Source organism: Camarhynchus parvulus, chromosome 1 (assembly GCF_901933205.1).
Source record: "Camarhynchus parvulus chromosome 1, STF_HiC, whole genome shotgun sequence".
NCBI lineage: Eukaryota > Metazoa > Chordata > Aves > Passeriformes > Thraupidae > Camarhynchus > Camarhynchus parvulus.
The window spans coordinates 11,413,160-11,433,440 of NC_044571.1; the positions used below are offsets into that span (position 1 = coordinate 11,413,160).

General features: G+C 39.1%; 1 protein-coding gene across 4 annotated transcripts in view; it reads right to left on the reverse strand.

Annotated features, from left to right (window-relative positions):
• Nucleotides 1–18,209, reverse strand: part of GK (glycerol kinase) — a 34,805-nt gene extending 16,596 nt beyond the window's left edge. For 3 of the 4 annotated variants that reach the window (XR_004060908.1, XM_030953327.1, XM_030953306.1), the window contains exons 1-13: nucleotides 18,069–18,209; nucleotides 10,402–10,475; nucleotides 9,714–9,820; nucleotides 9,089–9,166; nucleotides 8,045–8,124; nucleotides 6,937–7,074; nucleotides 6,412–6,521; nucleotides 5,659–5,725; nucleotides 5,039–5,056; nucleotides 3,164–3,199; nucleotides 2,513–2,580; nucleotides 1,106–1,148; nucleotides 367–447 (exon numbers count right to left, since the gene is read on the reverse strand). Coding sequence is in view for 3 of the 4 variants with exons in the window: in XM_030953327.1 (XP_030809187.1) it covers nucleotides 367–447; nucleotides 1,106–1,148; nucleotides 2,513–2,580; nucleotides 3,164–3,199; nucleotides 5,039–5,056; nucleotides 5,659–5,725; nucleotides 6,412–6,521; nucleotides 6,937–7,074; nucleotides 8,045–8,124; nucleotides 9,089–9,166; nucleotides 9,714–9,820; nucleotides 10,402–10,475; nucleotides 18,069–18,134 (966 nt within the window). In the remaining variant the exon portion in view is untranslated. The remainder of the gene's footprint in view (nucleotides 1–366; nucleotides 448–1,105; nucleotides 1,149–2,512; nucleotides 2,581–3,163; nucleotides 3,200–5,038; nucleotides 5,057–5,658; nucleotides 5,726–6,411; nucleotides 6,522–6,936; nucleotides 7,075–8,044; nucleotides 8,125–9,088; nucleotides 9,167–9,713; nucleotides 9,821–10,401; nucleotides 10,476–18,068) is intronic. The other variant, XM_030953314.1, reaches the window with a different exon arrangement.
• Between the last annotated feature and the right edge of the window lie 2,072 nt (nucleotides 18,210–20,281).

Consider the following 20,281-nt stretch of genomic DNA (forward strand, 5'->3'; position numbering starts at 1 on the left):
GAGGTAATAACTGAAACATTAGTACTTTCTCCTTCTTTTTTTAAACCTTACCTAGTATTACAAAATTTATGGTTTTTTAATTAATAGTACTTATTAAAGATTTGAGAGACTGAGTAACAGAAAAAATGTTGTAGCCATCTAGCTCTGAAAGTATAAATGATGCAATGAAGAAATATTTTTTATTAGATTTCATGATATAGATTTAAGACAGGAATAACCAAAACCACACAGAAGCCTTCAGGCACATAAGCATAACACAGAGATAGTTTCATTTCTGCACAGCTGAAGACACCATAAAAATACCAGATAACCGAAGTAAATAAGGACATATATCATTACAAAAAAGGAAGAAAGTACTGAACTTACCTCTAGTGCATAAAAAGCAGGTTTGTCTTTGCCCATTTTGTAAGCTATTGTGGTTATAAGACCATGCTCAGAAAACACAGACTAAATGGGGAAAGGGGAAAGAAAAGGTAAAGCATGAACAGAGGCAGAAAATACTTAAATAAAAACAAATAATAATCAAAGGACCAAACCTTCAAATTAAATACACAAAGTTTAAACAAAGTAAATTATCAGTAACTCTAAACAAACACCTATGATAGAACACTCAGATTGCTGGTGCTAATTCTTGTTCCCACAAACTGCTGCAGATCTTTCCATCTTCCTTATAGAAAAGAATTGGGGATCATTAGGGGGAGATGTAAATGAGAAGGAAGGCACAGTTTTGTGCTATTTATTCAACTCCAACTACAAAGAAATGATAGAAAATGAAGAGAAGAAATAAAACAGCCAAGACGAGGAAAAAGGCACATGGTTAAATAACATAACACCTAATCCTGTCTGGGTGACAAGAAACATATACAAGGGAAGAGCAAGAAATTTGTTAAGAAAAGTTCTGTTTGGAAACTTAAGGAGGTAGGAAATCTTTCAGAAAAATTACTACTTTTACCAAATCTTTCAGATTTCAGTATGTGCTTTTCCCTTTGTCTGGCAATATAATTGCTGTTAATAAGTCTAAGAATGGCTAACATACAGTTGGTGTTTCAGAACTTAAATAGATTGTGAAAAACAAAAAAGCAAACAACTCAGAAATGCAACTGACCTTCTGACCTGTGTTGCACAGCAAGAAACAACCTGTTCCGTACCTAGCATGAAAACAAAGCAAAGTTAAAACCAGAATGTTTAAAGAATAACCTGTTACTGCAATCCATGAGTCCCCTGTGAAGAGTCAGGACACCACTTTTTGACCCTTGAAGGTTTTGCTACCATGAACTGATGATAAAACTATCCTCAAAAAGTTGATTTGAATGCAGCCTGAAGCTGAAAAACCTAGTCACATGTCTTTCTCTCTCTCTCTCTCTCTCTTTTGTCTAACACTTGATCAGTAGATATGGCTGAAAACTGAGTGTAAATTCCTCTTTGGTGGCAGTGTTTACCTACTTCAATTTAAGCTGATTATGAGATCAACTTTATAAAATAAATATTTCACAATATTAAATGGGATGTTTTAAGAAACTTTGTTCCTGTCACGAAGAGGGTTTTCTTTAGACATATCCCATTCAAAAATTTCTAAAAATGGCATGTTTCCCATTTGAAGAAATGGGAATGCATTTGAAGAAATGGGAATGCGAATCATATATGTGTGTGCATACACACTTATACGAGAACACAGTTTAATATAAGGAGTACAAAATACTACAAACTCCTCCAACTTAGTCTAAGAAGTTATTCTCGAGAAAAATATTCCTTACCTTTTTAAACCCCTCAAAACTAATACCTTAAACCAGTCCTGAGACAGCCTTCAGTTATATTTGGAAACAGAAATAGTAAAGCAATAACAGAAATTAATTAAAACAAGGCAGACTAATATGTAACCATATTAGTGTGTCTGTCCCTACATGCTTAGTTAAGCACCTGGTTGTAAATGGAACAGTAAGTCATTTCAGCAGACAGCTTCTCCTCCAATGATTTTTTGATTATACCAGTTGCCTGAATTTAACTGATCAGCTATTTTAAACAAAGGACACTAAGAGGCTGAGAAACAGGAAAAAGCAAACATAAAATTCTCCACTCTGAGCTAGACATAAAAGCAAAACTAAGCACTGCAACTGAAATGGACCCTTCCCATCTAGCAAAGTTGTGTCATTCAAGTCAATGCAATCTAACTCACCGTACTTTATTTGCTTAACCTTAGGTCACCATTTAAATGACACTGCAACTGTTTTAATCTGTGTTTTGAAAAATGTTAAAATGAAAACCTCACTGTCACATAGAGATTTTCCTCACAGTGACTGTGTTCCAAAGTATACCTCACAAGCCATGTAACTTTAATATCTTTATTACTTTATATAAGAGTCAAGACATGATTTTTGTGGGTCAACACACTCAAAAGGTAGGTCTGTAATTACACGTTAATAACAAAAGAGTTTGTCAGTTGCTTGAAAGAGAACATAATGCTAAATTCAAAACAGAGCAGGGTGTTTATCTTGTTACTTTCCTAATAACTTACGTGTTTTTTGCTTGTCCATCTTGAAAGCACATTTGCCCAACAAGAGCAGCATGCTGGTCACCCAAGCACTGGAAGTGAGAGATTTTTTTCCTTTAGCAAATGTCCTCACATGAATTACATATTTGTCTACATATAACTCTAATCTATTAGTAGCACACAGATAAGTGAAAGCAAGGAAAAACCTACAGAGAAAAGCTGTGCTTTTTATTACTCTTCCCTCTGTAAGAACTGCAAATGAAATTTGTTGCGCTACTTATGGTGAGCAATTTACATAAATAGAAACTAAAATTTACTATCTTTACACATGTTATTGGAAAAAGCTGAGAATTTGCCCAGCATTTCTGGATTATGTATATACTTCTTTTATATGAAGCAGAGCTTGCTTCCATTTTGTAATGTTACTCATTTACTTAGAATACCAAGTTTCCAACTAAAGCTCTCATTTGTATTTCCACAGCTAGACCTTAATAATAATGGATCAAGCCAAATAGTGATTCATCTACAAAGGTCTACTTCCTGTTTAACCTGAAGAAAAAACCAAAGAACTTAATTCACAGCAGGATTCACTCATCCTTAAAGCTTTTTCCTGTAAAGCTATGTTCATGCAGTTCCAGGTTGTTATGCCAAAATCTATGTTGAAGTAGGACTTACCCCAGAAATTGGTACACCTGTCAAAGCTCCGGATTCCTGTTTTGCAAAAAGAGAAAGAAAAACTCAGAGTTAGCTTTCCATGACTAGAATTGAAGGCAATGAAAAATAAGCTAAACTTTTAATGCTCAAAGGAAAACAAAGAAGGGTCATGAAAGCAACACAGCTTAGTTCAGGCATACACTTTGTTTCAGCTTAATGCAGCTCATGTCTAAACCACTAAGAAATGAAGAGCAAGAAGTTTTACAAATATAGTTTATGTGACCTCAAAAGTTCCTAGTATAAATTTTCTTGAAATAACACTCTACAGAAAATCCAGTTCAGTGTAATCTGTGCAGTAAATGCCAAGTGTAAATGCAAAAGTGCAAAATGGTAAAGTGATCAGGAAAAAAACATGGCTGTGATGACATCCTAAGCAAAGGCAGATGCCTGATGTTAAGATTCAGCATTTTAAGCCTCAAGTAGGCTTTCTTCCAAACACTACCAGAGTTTTTCATTTACATTCCTGTTACAGAATCATAAAATCATTTACATTGGAAAAGACCTCTTAGATTATCACGTCCAACTGTTAACTCAGCACTGCCAAGTCCATCACTAATCCATGTCCATAAGTGCCACATCTATACATCTTTTAAGTACCTCCAGGGATGGAGACTCCACCACTTCTCTTGGCAGCCTGTTCCAATATTTGACAAGCTGTGAAGGCTCTTGTTTTATCACTTGTTACTTAGGAGAAGAGACTGACCCCCACCTGGCTACAGTCTCCTGTCAGGCAGTTATAGAGTGGTAAGGTCCCCTTCTGAGCCTCCTTTTCTCCAGGCCAAACACCCCCAGCTCCCTCAGCTGCTCCTCATCACACCTGTGCTCCAGACCCTTCCCCAGCCCTGCTGCCCTTCTCTTCACTCACTCCAGCCCCTCAATGCCTTTCCTGGAATGAGAGCCCAAAACTGGACACAGGATTTGAGGTGTGGCCTCACCCCCTGAGCACAGGGGGACAATCCCTGCCCTGGTCCTGCTGCCACACTATTGCTGATCCAGGCCAGGTGCCATTGGCCTTCCTGGCACCCTGGGCACACCTGGATCATGTTCAGCTGCTGCTGACCAGCCCCCCCCAGCTCCTTTTCCTCCAGGCACCTTTCCAGCCACTCTTCCCCCTGTTTCTCTGTATCCCTGCCTGGGGTTGCTGTGACCCAAGGGAAGGACCGGGCACTTGTTGAGTCTCACAGAATTGGTCTCAGCCCATCACTCCAGCCTGTCCAGATCCCTCCACAGACTCTTCCTGCCCTCCCAGCAGATCAACATTTCTGCCCAACTCAGTGTCATGTGCAAACTTAGTGAGAGTATCCTGAAAATTTTATTTAATTATTTAACTATTTCCTGACAATTTCTACTTGTTCCCTTAAATTGGTTTTTTGTGCAATTGTGAAAATGAATTTTCAGTAAAGCCATGCAAGTGTATTTCCAATCTGAATTAATTCACATTTTAATTAACTGTATTTAAGGTAACTGTGTTTATAAATGCACTAAAAAGCTCTACATGAATCTGATGTTTAGCTATTAACATTTTTAGAGAGAATGGACAGTTTTTCTCATTTATAAAATGCTACAGCTAACATTTATTAGCCAGTAGCTGTATTTTTTAGCTCACGATAAAAATAAATATTCAACAGTGTGGAAATTAGGAAAAACACATACACTGAGATCACATTTTAGAAATAATTTTGGCATGAACTCTAATTTTTTTTGTCTCAGATTTGGAAACACACAGCAAATTTATTGGCCTAGGAGTGCACTTTTTCTAATCCTTAAACCAATGAAAATGCACAGCATCTGAGCAGAATGAGTAAGGTGGTCAGCCTAATGGAAGCCTCTACTCACCCGGCTAGGACAGATTTTCTACAGCCAGCAAAAGGAAGAAAAAGAAAAAAATATGGAAAGGGGAAGAGAAACAGAAGTTCACAATTAAAGTGAAGAGCAATTCTGTTCTGGCGGTCAGGTAGTATCTTTTCCCATTTACCTTGCTCATTCATCTTAATACAACTCACTCTTATCCAACCTTCACATAAGCTAACGTCAGCAATGACTTCCAGTGGCATTTCCATTAACACATTAGCAAAAATATTTCAGAGAAGATAGAGTTCTATTTTAAAAAAAGTCCATCTTGTAACTTGTCTTCACTACAAAATACATGTATTCTTATTAACAATAGCTCAAATTACCAGAAAAAAAGAATGCAAAATCCCAAAATCCAGTTTATCCAATCTTGAAGTTCATTAATTAGATGCCACTGTGTCAGAAGAATTGGTGCTGCATTAAAGTAATCAAATACTCAACTTCCTATAATGTTATATAACAATAGGTAACAGCTTACTAATCATAAACCAAACAATACTGGTCAAGAAAAAGCCATTAATCCTAATCTATGGAATCTGTCAAATCCAAATGGATACAGCTATATTTTCACAAGGTGAACTTCACGCAAATATTGGAAAACATACCATCACGCCATAAATCTCAGAGGAGCTTCGTACGTTTGGAAGTATTTCCATAGGAATTTCAAAGAACCTGAATACAACAAAAAACAGTGTTAATTATATAGTCAGTGCTAAATCAAAAAGCATTTTGCATTTATTTTCTTAAATAAGTTTAAGCATAAAGAAAAAAAACTATAAAAGGAGCTTTTGTTTCTAGGTTTTAATCTATGTTTTTCCACTTGTTACAGTGGACACTGAATTTTGGAGGAAAACAGCATATATTTCAATCTTTGAGGACCTATCCAACTCTTTTACATAGAAATTCATGCCTCTTCCAACAATATCTTAATAATATATTTGTTAGTAAATTCAAATCTCAAATAGAGACACTATAATTCCAGCTGCTGTACAAATTTGATTAAGTAATAAAGACACTATTAAAACACGATATTCCGAGTTGGAAGGGACCCACAAGGATCTGAAGTGATTGGCCTATACAGGGATTGAACCCACAACATGGGCATTATTAGCATCAAGCTTTAATCAACTGAGCTAAATTTTTTCCATGAACCAGGCCTCCACCTACAGTAAGATTCTGCTACTTTTACTTAATCCAGACCATAATAAACTGGACATCTGGAGAACAATGAATCTTAGTTATTAATGTCAACAGCAAATAGAACAGCACCTGCTGATCTTAGTTTAGATGAGAGATTCTTACCTTTAAACAAGTTAGAAACTATTTAAATGATAGCATTACTGAAAAACTGAGCTTACTTGCAGAGGTCAGGATCCCATTCCAAGGAATGAATGTTGAACAACATTGTTCTACTGGCATTGGTGACATCTGTACAGTGAATGCCGCCATTCGTTCCACCTGTCAAACTCTGAACAAAAAAAATCACAGCATCTGTCAAGGAGAAATACAGGCTTACTCCAACAAATTACAAAAAAAAATTCAAAACCAAAAAGTTTTCACCGTGGGATTGGGAACTCTGGTATTTCTGCAACAAATAAACAGGCAGACCTAATACACCTTTCTAAAGTCCAAGATTTTTCTGAAAGTGTAAGCAAAGTTTTACAGCAAACTATAATGGTAAACTACACATAAGAATCAAGAAAAAATATAATGGTATAGAGACAGTAAAAGTTCATCTTGCAAGGAACCTCACTGGAACTTCTTTAGTAGCTTTTATTGACATCACTATGTCATCAGTGGGCATCAAGTATCACATGCATGGAGATTTACATGATATGGAAATTCATTGTAAGAAGAGTGATAATAAACTCACAAATACATACCCATATAAGCCATGAATCAATAGTCCCAAACATAGCTCTTCCTTCCTCGACTGCTTTCTTAATCTCTTCCACATTATCCAAAAGCCACCGAAGTTTCACTGCACTAAAGTAAGTGCTAAGTGGAAGACCAGTCTTAAACTGTAAAATTAAAAAGAAAAATTTTAACATCATGCAAGTATCTTTTCCATAAATACTGTAGTTATATGAAAAAATGGTGATAGTAAGGGAAAAATACATAAAACTCAGAAAAATTCCATGAACTTCTGTAATTATTTAAATAAGTACTAAGCATACAACACACAAGTCTGAAAACATCAAAATCAAATGACCAGTGCAATAATAGATAAAGATCAAAGCTGATCTAAATGCAGTTCAAAGATCATCTACATGGAAAAAATTGTTTGCAGAAGGCCTGTCTTATCTAGTATATCTCCATATGACTAGAAAATAAGTAACAACAAAAAAAATAGGCAGGACAACACAGGAAAGATGAAAATTGCATTCTACTAGAACTTGAAAATAAGTAAGTTTATACACTTTTTGACATCCATTTCCTGCCTGTAGGAAAACATAAAATATAAAAAATACATAATATTTATTCTATTAGTAAAGGACAACATTAATCAAACAATTGTGACACTTTTTTACAAGCATTTAGTTTTTAATTTCTTATGTATATGCTCACAAAAAAAAGAATGAACTTGCTCTTTATGAATGATCTTCCTTGTTCTCAGATTGGATGCAATTCATTTCAATATTAAGGCACAAGAATGGATAATACATTTTATAGCAGTAAATTATTTCCCTTTTATTTTTTCTACTTGATCTTAACTTTTGTGTGTAATGTTTATTTTATATTGGCTAGATAGCACAGGATTAGGTTTCACTTCCGTAGTGAGATATTAAATAAGTGTTAAACATTTATTTCAAAGAAATGAAAATTTTTCTAGTCTCAGACTGGTTTCTTGTGCTCATTTTTTATTATTTGACAAGCTAAGAAGGGACTAGAAACTACAAGTGACTTTGTTTAGGAGAATTTTAAACACATATATCCAAAACATTATACCTTTTAGCAGGTACCATTTAAATCTTCTGGAATGTCTCCTACCTTTGAAAAAGTTTTGTTTTCTCCAGGAATTCTTTTAAGAAGACGTTCAACTGTTGACTGGGTTCTCAGGTCAAGCCACACTAAAACCATGAATAAAATTAATTGATCATGTGATTTAATACACAAAAAGTGACATATTCAGCCTGCTTCTATGAAACCACAGCTCTTGCCAATGAATTCCTGTCTATTTTTATCTTTTCATGTAGTCGAAAGAATATTGTATTGCCATTGTATTTTAAAGGCACAGTTGTAAAAATTAAAATGGTTAGATAAATTAATTTGATTTAAAAGAACAAATGATTTGAGAAAGAAGAAGGATTTTCCACAATTCCATTTACTTTATCAGAACATAAGCAAGTGACTAATGCTACTTCACAACAGACGACTGTGATTAAACTAAGAGATTAAAACAAATAGCAGGTTGATTATTTGCTATTTCTATGTAAACTTTCTACTAAAAGACTGTGTTGCAGTTATCAAGGTATAGCTGAGTTTAAGATAAAGCTGTTATCTACATTTATTTGACTATAGAAGAGTCCTGGTTTTACAGTCATACTATGTCAAACTATATCTGGCACTTGACCTAAAAAAACAATTCTAGACAATTACCATTTTTCAGCTGACAATATCTGAAAAGCTAAGGTAAGTTAAAAATCAAACTCTGACTATTAATAAGTATTCATTAAGTCATCAATAATTAAACCTCCTTAACATGATTTTCCTTTAAATTTAAATCACCAGCATCCTGAAAATTTCAAAGAAAGTGATTGGGTGCAAGTCAGAGCATTTTGCACCAGGAGCCCCTCAGGAACAAAGTGGGGTTTTTTGAAAACCAATAAAGTGATTTATCAAGTAACAATTTTTATGGAATGGGCTTTTTAAAACTGCACTGGTATGTATGCACATATCTTACAACATAGATATCAAAAAAATCCAAGAAACTACTAGGCTAGGCCACAACCAGATTTGCACAGGAAACTACAAAAGTACTTTTTCCACAACATGATCATATTATGATATTATATATTCAGAAAGCATAGTTACCAATAGCATTATAAAGAGGTTCTCCAGTTGTCTTGTCCCAAACCACTGTTGTTTCTCTCTGATTGGTGACTCCAATGGCTTCAGGACAAAAGAGAAAGTATCCTTTTCAGAAGGTTTGTTTTCCCCTTTTGTGGGGGGGAGAGAGGGAATGGAGACGTGGAGAGGAGGGAGGAACAGGTAAGCAGAAGAGGAAAGTAAATGGGAAATAAAAAGCTTCCAATTTTTTCAAGGCATAATCTAGAAATATTACTTCTAAGAACTCATCTTTGCTGATTAACCAATATGCTCTAAACCTCTGTCTTTTTCACCCACAAACTGAGACAGCAACAACACTGACAGGGGAAAACAGCTTTCCTAAATTAAAGTCTTAAACTTAATTTCAGAAATTCTTCATCACTTGCCTCTGCGATTTTACAAGATTAGGTTAAGTCTACTTTGTAGATTCTGCATTGCTAATACACACACTTATTTTCTCACTATTCCTCCCCAAAAAACTACTTTCAAATACAATTTAACCTTTTGTTTGAGGCTGGCACATGCTGCCACCTTTCTATTTATTAACTCCAAAACTATGGTATCTGAATTGCTCAACCATAGCATGTTAAAGCCCTCTACCCATAAGTACCTCTTATATTAGCGATGTCTATGTTGAGTTCTCTCATTTTCTCACAGGTCCTTTCCACACATTCATAGACAGAGTTTAATATTTCCTTTGGATCTTGTTCCACCCATCTTTACCAAACAGTAAACACACAGTTAATAAAAACGTACATAAAAAGAAAAAATAATACTAGTCTGAAAAACAAGCTGGGCATTTTAATACAAATATAGCTACAAAACATGTTTTACATATCTACAAAGAGTTTTGTTTTGTTCTATTGGCAGCAAATGGTAGGTCATTTAGGAACAAACAAACAAACAAACTCTCAGAAAAGAAAAGAAGATATTTCTATGACCAAGCTGAAGACTGTGATTCAAATGTAAAAATTACCAGTTTTATTACCTTAAATGAGATGTTACGTCTCATTTAAACTTTAGTTTTAAACTTCAACGTTTAGACATTAAAGTTTAGATGTTAAATATGTAAATGAGTGACCAGAGCCAAACACCAAGTACTTTTAGTTCCGTAACTCAGGCACGTTCCAGACACCCAGTGGGAGCTATTTAATGCCATTTTTTCTGCCCTGTCTTTTATAGCAGTTGCTGTGCTACTAAGAATTATTAATCAGTTTCAGTTTTGATGACTCATAGATAAAAATTCATAAGCTCTACCAAACTCTACACAAACGAAAAAATAAAAAAAAAAATCATACCCTTCTTTAGGGAATTCTTGCTTTAGTTCCACTTGATGGTGACTCAAGAGCTCTGCTGTTGCTGCATTAAAAACCTGCAAATAAATTACACAATTGAATTTTCTACAGAAGTTTAAACAACAATAATTAACATTTATTATTTTGAACAAATGCAGTGCTGTGACAACAGATAGTAATTTTCTATCATCAACCCAATATCTATATAACAAGGATTCAGATATATACACTTTTAAAATTAAGGTAGGCAAAGATTATTTTGGCAAATTTTGCTGTCACTTTTGCTGTGACTCTTGCTGTCAATTTTTACTGCTTTTTTTTTTCCTTAATGGGTTGGAAAAGAACTAGATTTTTTCTTGTGGTGGTTATAGAAGTTAAACTCCTGAAGCATATTAGAATATTACTCAGTAAAATTGTTGTTGATAATAGCATTTCTTTAGCTCTTGCTGTGCCATTCTACTGCCAGAGTTATCTGTGTGTTTTCTTGGGTTAGCACATTTTAGTAAGAGTGAAAATCTATGACAAAACATAGAAGGGATCAAACTAAAGAACAAGAAAGTTCCCAGGCAAAACCCATTTTGTTTCAAAACAAACTACAAGTACAGAGCTCATGAACAATCTGACAAGAAAAGAATGCCACAGCAGCAATACAACCCATCAAGAAAGAGAACATGTAGAAAAGTAACTTAAATTTGGATACTCTACAATAAAAACCATCAGAGTAGAGAATCACGAGGACTCTATCAATGGGTGTTCTCAAGGAATCCCAAGTTAGAGGTTGTGCCTTGCAGTAGAAGCTCATGGAGAATGCACAACAAGCCTCATTAACCAGCAGTGGCCTGCTCCCAAAAGGAACCTCTGCCGAGGCCAAGCTGAGGGAAACATTCACCGGCGAAACATTCAGCTGAAGTGAACAGTGAGTGAGCTGGAGCGCCTGGCTGGGCAGTGGGGGCAATCCTGGGGGAAGGGCTCTTTCTCCACAGCACCATGCAGAATCTTTTGTGTGAAGAACCTTCTGGGACCTAAAAAGTAAAATCTAGCAGCGGGTGCAGGTGAACTGCAGAACACACCAGTAGGACACCATCCTCCCTTCCATGGCAAGCAGAGCTGAGCCACATTTGGAAACCACTCGCATGCTAAAGAAACAAAATTCAGTTATATCCGTCCACCCTCTAGGATACAACTGAATCTATTCTATACTTGTTAATGCTCTCTTTTCATACACAAATTTTAGGAGTTTCTCTTAAAGTTTTTAATCCATAAACTCTTAGCATCATCTACACAGTATACTTTACCCTGAAACTATTAGAACAACTCTGACAAAAAGGAGATGAAGTTCCAGTTTCTCCAGTTCCAGATTCCCCAGTTTCTTCGGAACCTTAAAGAGCATCTTTAGAGTGAAACTTTGAAGTTTAGAAACATTTGACTTATATATTAGAACTGCAGAATAATTCAGGCTGAGAGGGACCTTGAGAGATCTCTAGTACAACCTCCTGCTCAAAGCAGGATCAGCAAGGAGATTAGATCATGTTGCTCAAAAACTTTTTTCTAAGCAAGTCTTGAAAAATCTCCAAGGATGAAAACAGCACAAACTCTGCAAAACATTGAAAGCTCCATTGCCCAGAAAAGAAGTCTTTAAAAGGTACATGATCATTCTTTTCTGCTATCAGCTCAAAAGATTACATAGAAAGAACACCACTGAATTATTAGTACTTTATTTACTTATTTGTGTTTCATCTATCAGCTCATCTACTAGCTCAGGAATTTATCCTATTAAAGAGAAAGCTCTGTCAGTACTACACATTTGGAAGCAACTTGCATAATGGGATATGGATCTCAAAATGCTACACAACATACTTAATGGAGAGGTTGTTTTGCATGTATGCAGTAAGATTTCTTTACTTGAAATTGCCTTCCTGCCAAAAGCATATTCAAATTTACTAGGTTTTTGGAATAAAGACAGAGAGATAGAAGACTTTTTATTTAACCTGTATGTTAATATGTTATGTATCTGACATACTAGCAATATTAAATATCATGTGGTAATCATTCGCCACTAATCATTCAGTATTTCTTGAAACAGAAGGTAATGCAAAGGATTACTACTGGTAGCAGGAAGCACAGATTCAATTAGACAAAGTCATCAAGTGAATGTGGAGTGTGTGGCTTGCAGACACAGCAATAAGCTGTGACAGGAATACATTTTCAATGGAAGAAATAACACAATAAATGCACAGATTTTTTCATATCCATAGAGAAGAACTAGGCAAACACTGCTAATCCATCACAAACAAGCTGCAAGCTTCTGACATTCTCAACAAAAGAAACAGACACTCCCTATTATTCAGGGCAAGGGATTAAAAAGTTTCACTGGGAGCAATCCCTGTTTGGGCCACGTTGGACAGGGCTCTGTGCACCCTGGTCTAATGGAAGCTGTCCCTGCCCATGGTGGGGGGGTGGAACCAGGTAATATTTAAGGTCCCTTCTGACCTTAAAGTATCATTCTATGATTCTATGACTTCTCACTGATAGACAGAATTCTGATATGTGGAAAGATGAATGAGTCACTAAATTTAAACCTACAAAATTACATGTAACATAGGGAATAAATAGAACATATGGGACCTCAAAGCCTTTCTTTCCCACTCCCTCCAAAAAAACACTAGTGTTGTCAAAAAAAAAAACAAACCCTATGCAGTCCCTTTTTGACAGTGGAGGGATAGAAAAATAAGTGAGAATAAGTACAAATAAATCAGATAAGGTAAATACATCCCTGTTGAAACAGGTTTGAAGTGTATTTCTGTAATTTGTTGGGACTAGAGGCTTTCAATCCTTTCATATTCATTAAGAACTGATTCAAGTTTATGCTACTGACCTCTCAGTTGTGTGTGGAGGAAAGCCAAAGTCAGTTTTGCCCTAATTTTATCAGACAATAATGAAGAATTGTCTAAGCTATTTGGACTTGTACAGCTGTCTTGAACAGAGATGAAAGTGAAAGCCACCAGATGTGTACTGAATTCTCTAGTGAGAGATTAAAAAAAAGGAATAAATAACATCCTCCCTCTACTCCCAGTGGAGAATCAGAGCTTGAGTCTTGAGTCTCAAGACTACAAAGAAGAAAGGCCTACATAGGTGTCTTGTATGCAAACAAGCAGAGAGGCACGGGGGCCGCTCACTTAACTCAAGTTTTTTATAGGGTCTTTAATATAATACATCACATCACAGAAAGGGGTACATTTACAAATTATTACATATTATTGTGTATCACATTTATGTTTTGTTGTCTTAGTGGAAAAGAATTAATATCAATGAGTTGTACAAATTTTCAAGGAATGAACAGAAATATGAGGCTCATGGAAATGATGAAAGAAGCTGCACAGCTGAAAAGACAATAATGAAAACAGATTTTAGAAGTAACTTCTCATATCTCTCAAGCTTTGTCATGTAACTCTGCCTGCAGAAAGATATTCCTGTTATTCTATGCTGTATCTTCATGAGTTTCTGTCAACCAGGAACAGCCATGGCTTTGCAGGCAAACAAGCTCAGAGCTGGAGTTCTGAAATTACATTGAAATCAACCCAGCTGGGGCAAGGATAAGAGACAATCATTTCCCTCTCCACTATTTAACTGGGAGTAGCACTGTCAGAATTTATGAGTAAGTCCAAGTTTAACAAGCCTCCTAGAAATTACCTTTCTTGGAAGGCTCATGATGAACAGATTTCCCTCACCATCTAGGAGGGGCTTACAATTATGGGATTTAAAAGTAAAACTACACTGTATTTTAAGTGATAAGAGCTAGGGGGAAAACTGTATTTACAGTATTTTTAACCCTTCTTGCTAGTTATATAGTAAAGTTTTTCCCAAAAGGTCATGTTACTTCAGAAAAGGGGTAAAATGAATGCCCCTCTGAAGAGAAAGCTCAATGGATATGAATGTCTTCCTTACCTAAAATTAGGTTTTGTTTACTGAAAAGAATGCTTACAGTGTGATATAGCTTTATTTGATTGTTCCTTCTGGAGACAAAGTAAATGAAAAAATAAATATTTCACAGAGGTAGAAAAAAACTGTCCTGTGTCTGACTGACAAACTTATAACTTAAAGTACTGTGTAGGTACTTCACTGTATCTTTCAATTCTTGCTGTTCCTGGATAAAATGACAGAAACACTATCCAGCAAATACCTTTCAAGAGATCAAACAATGGTTCAGCTGGCCATTAGCTCCTGATCCTAAGACTTTTCACAAAAGAAGTTATAGTGTATTTTTATGATTCTTGAATAATACAAGAGATGAAAGTATCTGATGAAAATATTCAATGAAACATCTTGGCCAGAATTCAGTCATCTGGGTACACTTATTTAGCCTATCCAATTTAAGTTCCTGCTTGACATTTTTAAGAAAATGAGTCTTAAACAATTGTCTTGTGAGCACTGTCCTCTCCCTGGTAACTCTGAATCTGTTAACCATGTTTAACCCAACTTAACAGAAAAGTTACAATCTCAAAAATAATTGCAGTTCATTTTGCAAAATTAGCTAATAAAGGTAAAGATCCAAAATAGGGGTTGTAGAGAATAAAGCGACAGCATAAAAGTACCACTGTATGTCTGGGGTGTGAGAGGCAAGGCTAAAGAAGGAGTGACAGTAACAGAAATGCACCTGAGTTCTGGTGCTCCTTCAGCCTCTGTGCTCATACAGCCTCCTCATTCACAAGCAGGAGAGACAAAACTTGTGTCTGTACACAGGATAATTTACTCTGAATCTGAGGTCACCTAGCCTAACTCACTGCTCAGGTAAGCCTGAATTTAAAACCAGGCTGTTCCGGGCCTTTTTTCATCAGGCACTGAGTATCTGCAAAGATGGAAATGCCACACATCTTTCTCAGCCCCTGATCTGCAGCCCTCAGAGTGAAACATTGTTTCTTTACATGTATTGGATATTCCACTTGCGGCAGCTTGTGTTCACTGCCCACTGTCTTTTCCCGTGCATGTCTGAGAAAAGGCTGGTTCTGTGTTCTCCATAAACTGTGGTTAGATAGCTGAGGACACCCCTTAAGCCTCTCTTGTGAAGAAAGAACCCCTGATGTCCCAACCCTCCTTCCATGGCCTTGTGCTGCAGCACAGGGATTCCTTTGACTGGATGAAATCCAGTTCTTCCAACTCTCATCCTCTGCAGGGTCCAACATCAGACCCAGTGTTTCAGATGCTGCTTCCTAAGTGCTGCACGGATGGCAACAATTACTGTCTGAACTTTTCTTAATGTGCACCACCACAAGGATGCATTGCTCACATATATCCAACTTGATGTCCAGTAGGAGTGTGATTTTTTTCACTAAGCAGCTTCTTAGGATTCTGTCTCAAGTACTAAACTTTGTTTAACTGTATGGATATTCTGGCAGGCCCCTTCTCTGACTGGGATTTCAATCAGCTGGTCACCCTGATCAAAGAGAACATCCCAACCCATTCCCATGGCTGTCCAGGAAAATATTGTGGGTATCAGCCCTCGCTACTGACTGCTATGGACACCACTGCTAAATCTGTCACCTGTAACTGCAAATTTACACTCTGGACTGCTGACAGTGCTCTTTGGCCCCATTGGACCAGACAGTTTTTCACCCAGGAGAACTCTTTAACCTGCTCAAAATCATATGTTCTTCACTTAAAAAGTTGGACAACAGTCGCACTGAACTACTGAATACACAAGTGCAAAGTAAGCAGCAGGTTGATTTTGACTTGTGACTTGGTAAAGACAAAAACTGTTGGAAACACTACATTTAAAAAAATGTAGAGACATCACTGGGAAACATAACAAAAACAACTAAAAGCAAAAGATCAACAGAGCCAAAGAAATAATTTAGGCACAGACAACAATACATTATATTCTGGCTTAAAATATTTCAAGGCAAAATCTCTCTTCCAGCTGCAGAAATCCCTTTCCAGCACAGAATTCTCCAGACACAGGTGTTATCTGAATGACTGAGATGAGTTGTAGCAGATCTCTGCACATTTTGCCCACTTCTCTCCCTCTCCTCTGTGTTCTGATTTAACTCAGTGATCATGCATCTTATTTGCTCAAGCCCATGTAACTTTATTATCATAATGACATGATCACACTGCCAAGTTTAAGACAATGCTGTATGTTGACACGAACTGAGAGACACTGAGACGGATACAAGAATTTAAAAGTGGCAGACACAATATACTTCTTGAAAAAATTAGGAAGCAATTGAATCCTCTTGTAGGCAGAGGCTGCATAAAATCCCTGGCTGCATAAAAGCCATTGATGAATGTGTGTAGTGTAACAAATTCCTCCTAAGAGGAACCTGTAAAATCATTTGTAAAAAGAGCTTAAGTTTTACTTCTACTAGTGTTATCCTTTGAGGATATGAAAAAGGTTAACTTGGCATTTACATAAAAGCAGACAGAATTTATCTTAATGTATTACAGGGACCTTCTTCAAGTTAGTTCCCAAAAAGGACTCCTGACAGGCATCCAAGACAGCCCACTGGTGTCATTTGTCAGTCTGGAGTTTCTCTCCGCCCCCAGAGCCGTGTTTTCTCATTTGACAATCGCATGAAGGTCGTGATATTGAGTAATAATGGTAACATAGGTCAAGAAGATATTCTAGTCTCCTGCTTCATGAAAGAACATTTCACATGCGGGAAGCATTAAAAAAAAAAAAAAAAAGAAGAAGAAAAAACACACCAGCAAGGGCAAACCAAAACATTCATCTTCCCAATTCATACTTTGCACATTTGACATCATTTTATATCTAGAAAACATCTCTATTCCATGGAGGAAATTGTCATAGGGCTTTAATTAAGTCAAACTAACATGACTTAACTGACTAGGAGACAGTACATTTGTAGAGATTTGCAAGCCAGAAGTACCTATAGTAAGTTTCATATATAGCAACATTAGTTACAGCCTATTGCATAATACAGAAATAACTAGATCCTTCAACTAAAGGGTCAAATATATGATTAATATATAAATTCTCCTATCCTTAAACTCATCTTCCTCTAGTGTTTAAACAAATCACAAGGTGGGCAGATTCAGCCACCTGAATACCTACAGCGCACAAGATGCACTGACATGAGGGCTGGAGCTGCAGCAGTCACTCCAGCAGGCCCCGGGCAGGTTTTAGCGGGGAACACAGCGGAGTCATCGCATTGTTTGAACAGCAGCTAATCACAGTCACCCAACTCGCACGGATCTATTTCCCCAGCGCCTCAGGACCTCGTCCATTTGATTCCATTCGGGGCGAGGTACCCGACAGATTGAAAGCCTGACAGATTGCAAGCGCAGCCTGCTCGGAGCAGCGGGATCCCGCCGTCCCCTGGAGCAGCAGCAGAGCCGCTGGTGTCGGGCTCGCCCCGGGACCGCTCCCCTCGGGACGGGCGCTGCCCCCCGCGCCGCGGCGGGAACGCGACTGAGGGACAGCGACGGATCCGGCAGCCCCGGGCCGAGTGGCGCTGCTTCACCGGGAAACAGGAGGCTGCAGCCGGGACAGCGCAGCGCAGCCCTGCGGGCCCGTTCCCCTGCCCTTCCCTAAGGGCACGGCAGAGGCCCCCGCCGGGATGGAGGGGAGCGAAGGCGCGGAAGCCGCGGCTCCCCTCAGGCCGCGGGGGTGCCGCCCGCCCCCGGTGCCGCCCCGATCGCCGCGCTGTGCTCACCAGGAAGCGGGTGGAGCTGGTGCCCTGATCGATGGCTCCCACCAGCGGCCCCAGCGACGCGGCCATGGGGCCCCCTCAGCGCCCGCAGCGCTCCCGTAACGGCCGCGCCGGCGCCGCGCGGGCAGCTCGCGGCCGGCGGCGCGTGGCTGCCGGGGTGAAGCCGGCGGGGGGCGGGGCGGGGGGCGCTGCCTCGCGCATTGTCAGCTCGCAGCCAATCAGCGCCCGGGGCGCGGCGGGGGGCGGAGCGCCGGGGGCGGAGCCCGGCTCGCGGAGGGGCGCGAGAGGGGCGTGTCACGTGACGAGCGGCGCGCGGCGCGCCCCCTTCCTCGCCCCGCCCCGGAGCCCCTGAGGCGGCGGCGCGCGGGCGGCGGGAGGGGAGTGGGGAGAGGCCCGCGGGCGGTGAGGGCAGCGCTGGTGGCTCTGAGGGCGGCGCCGGCGGCTTTGAGGGCATCGCTGGTGGCTCTGAGGGCGGCGCCGGCGGCTTTGAGAGCAGCGCCGGCCGCTCTGAGGGCAGCGCCGGCGGCTCTGAGGGCAGCGCTGCTCGCTCTGAGGGCAGCCCGGGTCGCTTCGGGAGAGCAGTGGGAATCCTTGTCGGGTCCCCTTTTCGGGTCAGTTGTGCCTTGAGGCGGCGTTCCACGGAGCGAAACGTGTCCCGCTCATTATCGGGGAGAGGGGAAAGAAATCCCTGCTCTCTGAGGCGGGACCCCGCTGGGGAGGTGCCAAGCCGGGGTATCCCTGGAGGAGCTGTGCAAGGCTGATGAATGATCATGGATGACCGAGATATGTTCTACGTATTTAGGCTACATCCCCAAAGCGACTTCTTTTATCTTTTAAATATTTACCCTCGTCATGTAGAGATACTCATTGGCTTTAAAAAAAATGGAATCTCGGTCTTCCTTCCTTACTGGTTGTTGGTAACTTGTGGTTCCAGAAAAACCGCTGGTGTTGTAAGAGCCGGGATGGAATTGCAAAAGCCAACAATGCTGACTGAAAAGTTACTAGTGACACACGGTGCCAGTAAACCAGCCCCCACAGACACCATTAAAAAGATTTGCCTTTGCCATTAATTCATGTTACTAGTAGTTGCCCAGACTTGGGGTGTTTTGCTGCAATTGCTCCGTGATAAGCAAAATCTGATTACTGCCACTTGGGAAAGCTTTGCGAGGTACCTTACCCAGCTCTTTCATTTCTTTGTTTGTTAGTGCTTCAGCTGGCATTGAGGAGCCTTGGATGGGGCGTGAACAGCGCTTACTGCTCATGTGTAATAGCCGGGGATTTCATTGCAGCCCTTAACTACAGCATCTGAAATGAGACAAATACAATCTTGTGGTAAAATCCACATCCCATATCCACATTTTCAAGACTGACAGTGAAGTAGCATGTGGACCACTTGCCAAATATTATCAAAGATTTTCTATTATTCTAAAATCTCATCGCCAAGACTGGTATTTCTTTTTTTTTTTGGAACCTAGCTATTGTTTAGTGATCATCTTGCTCAAGAGCTTGCTGCAGCCCTTAGAGGAAGATCCACAGAGTTTATCCTAGAAGGTCATAATGATCCCTCCTGGCTTTGTCAGAGATCCCCCCTCTACTTCCTCACTTGTCACAGGGAGCTTCTACTCTAAAGCCACGGCCAAGAACTGCAATTCATCAGGAAAACTTATCCAAGGCTACATCTTCTCCACGTAGATTAGGAATTCAAGGAATTAATCTCATGGGATCTTGGTTGAATCTGAATTAATTAGTATAATTCCTAGGAGAAGTGTGGGGTTTGTGTTATTTCTCTTTTCTTTTTTAAAAGCTGCAGCATTGTGTTCTGAGTGTATTTTAAATCAAGATAGGATGTGACAATTTTCAGCAAAGGTTGAGGTCTCTATAGATCCAAGAAGGGAGGAAGCAATATCATGACAGACATTTATGAAAATATGAAATATCACTGTGCTGTTAAGGATTACTGAGTTACAGAAATTCTCTAGAAGGTGCCATTTCCTCAGGTGTTCTTTAGCAATGCCTGTGAATGTTTATAGACCAGGAACAGGAGGGATGACAGCAATAACCTGTGATATTTCCTTAACCCTCAACAGGCATGCAAGACATGCAGAAAGGGGAAATAATTTAGTCCAAAACCAGAAAATATTGACTCAGGGAGAATAGTTTATTCTTCCTAGCTCATTCAACAGTGTGCTCTCGCTTCCTTCACATTCCTATTCACT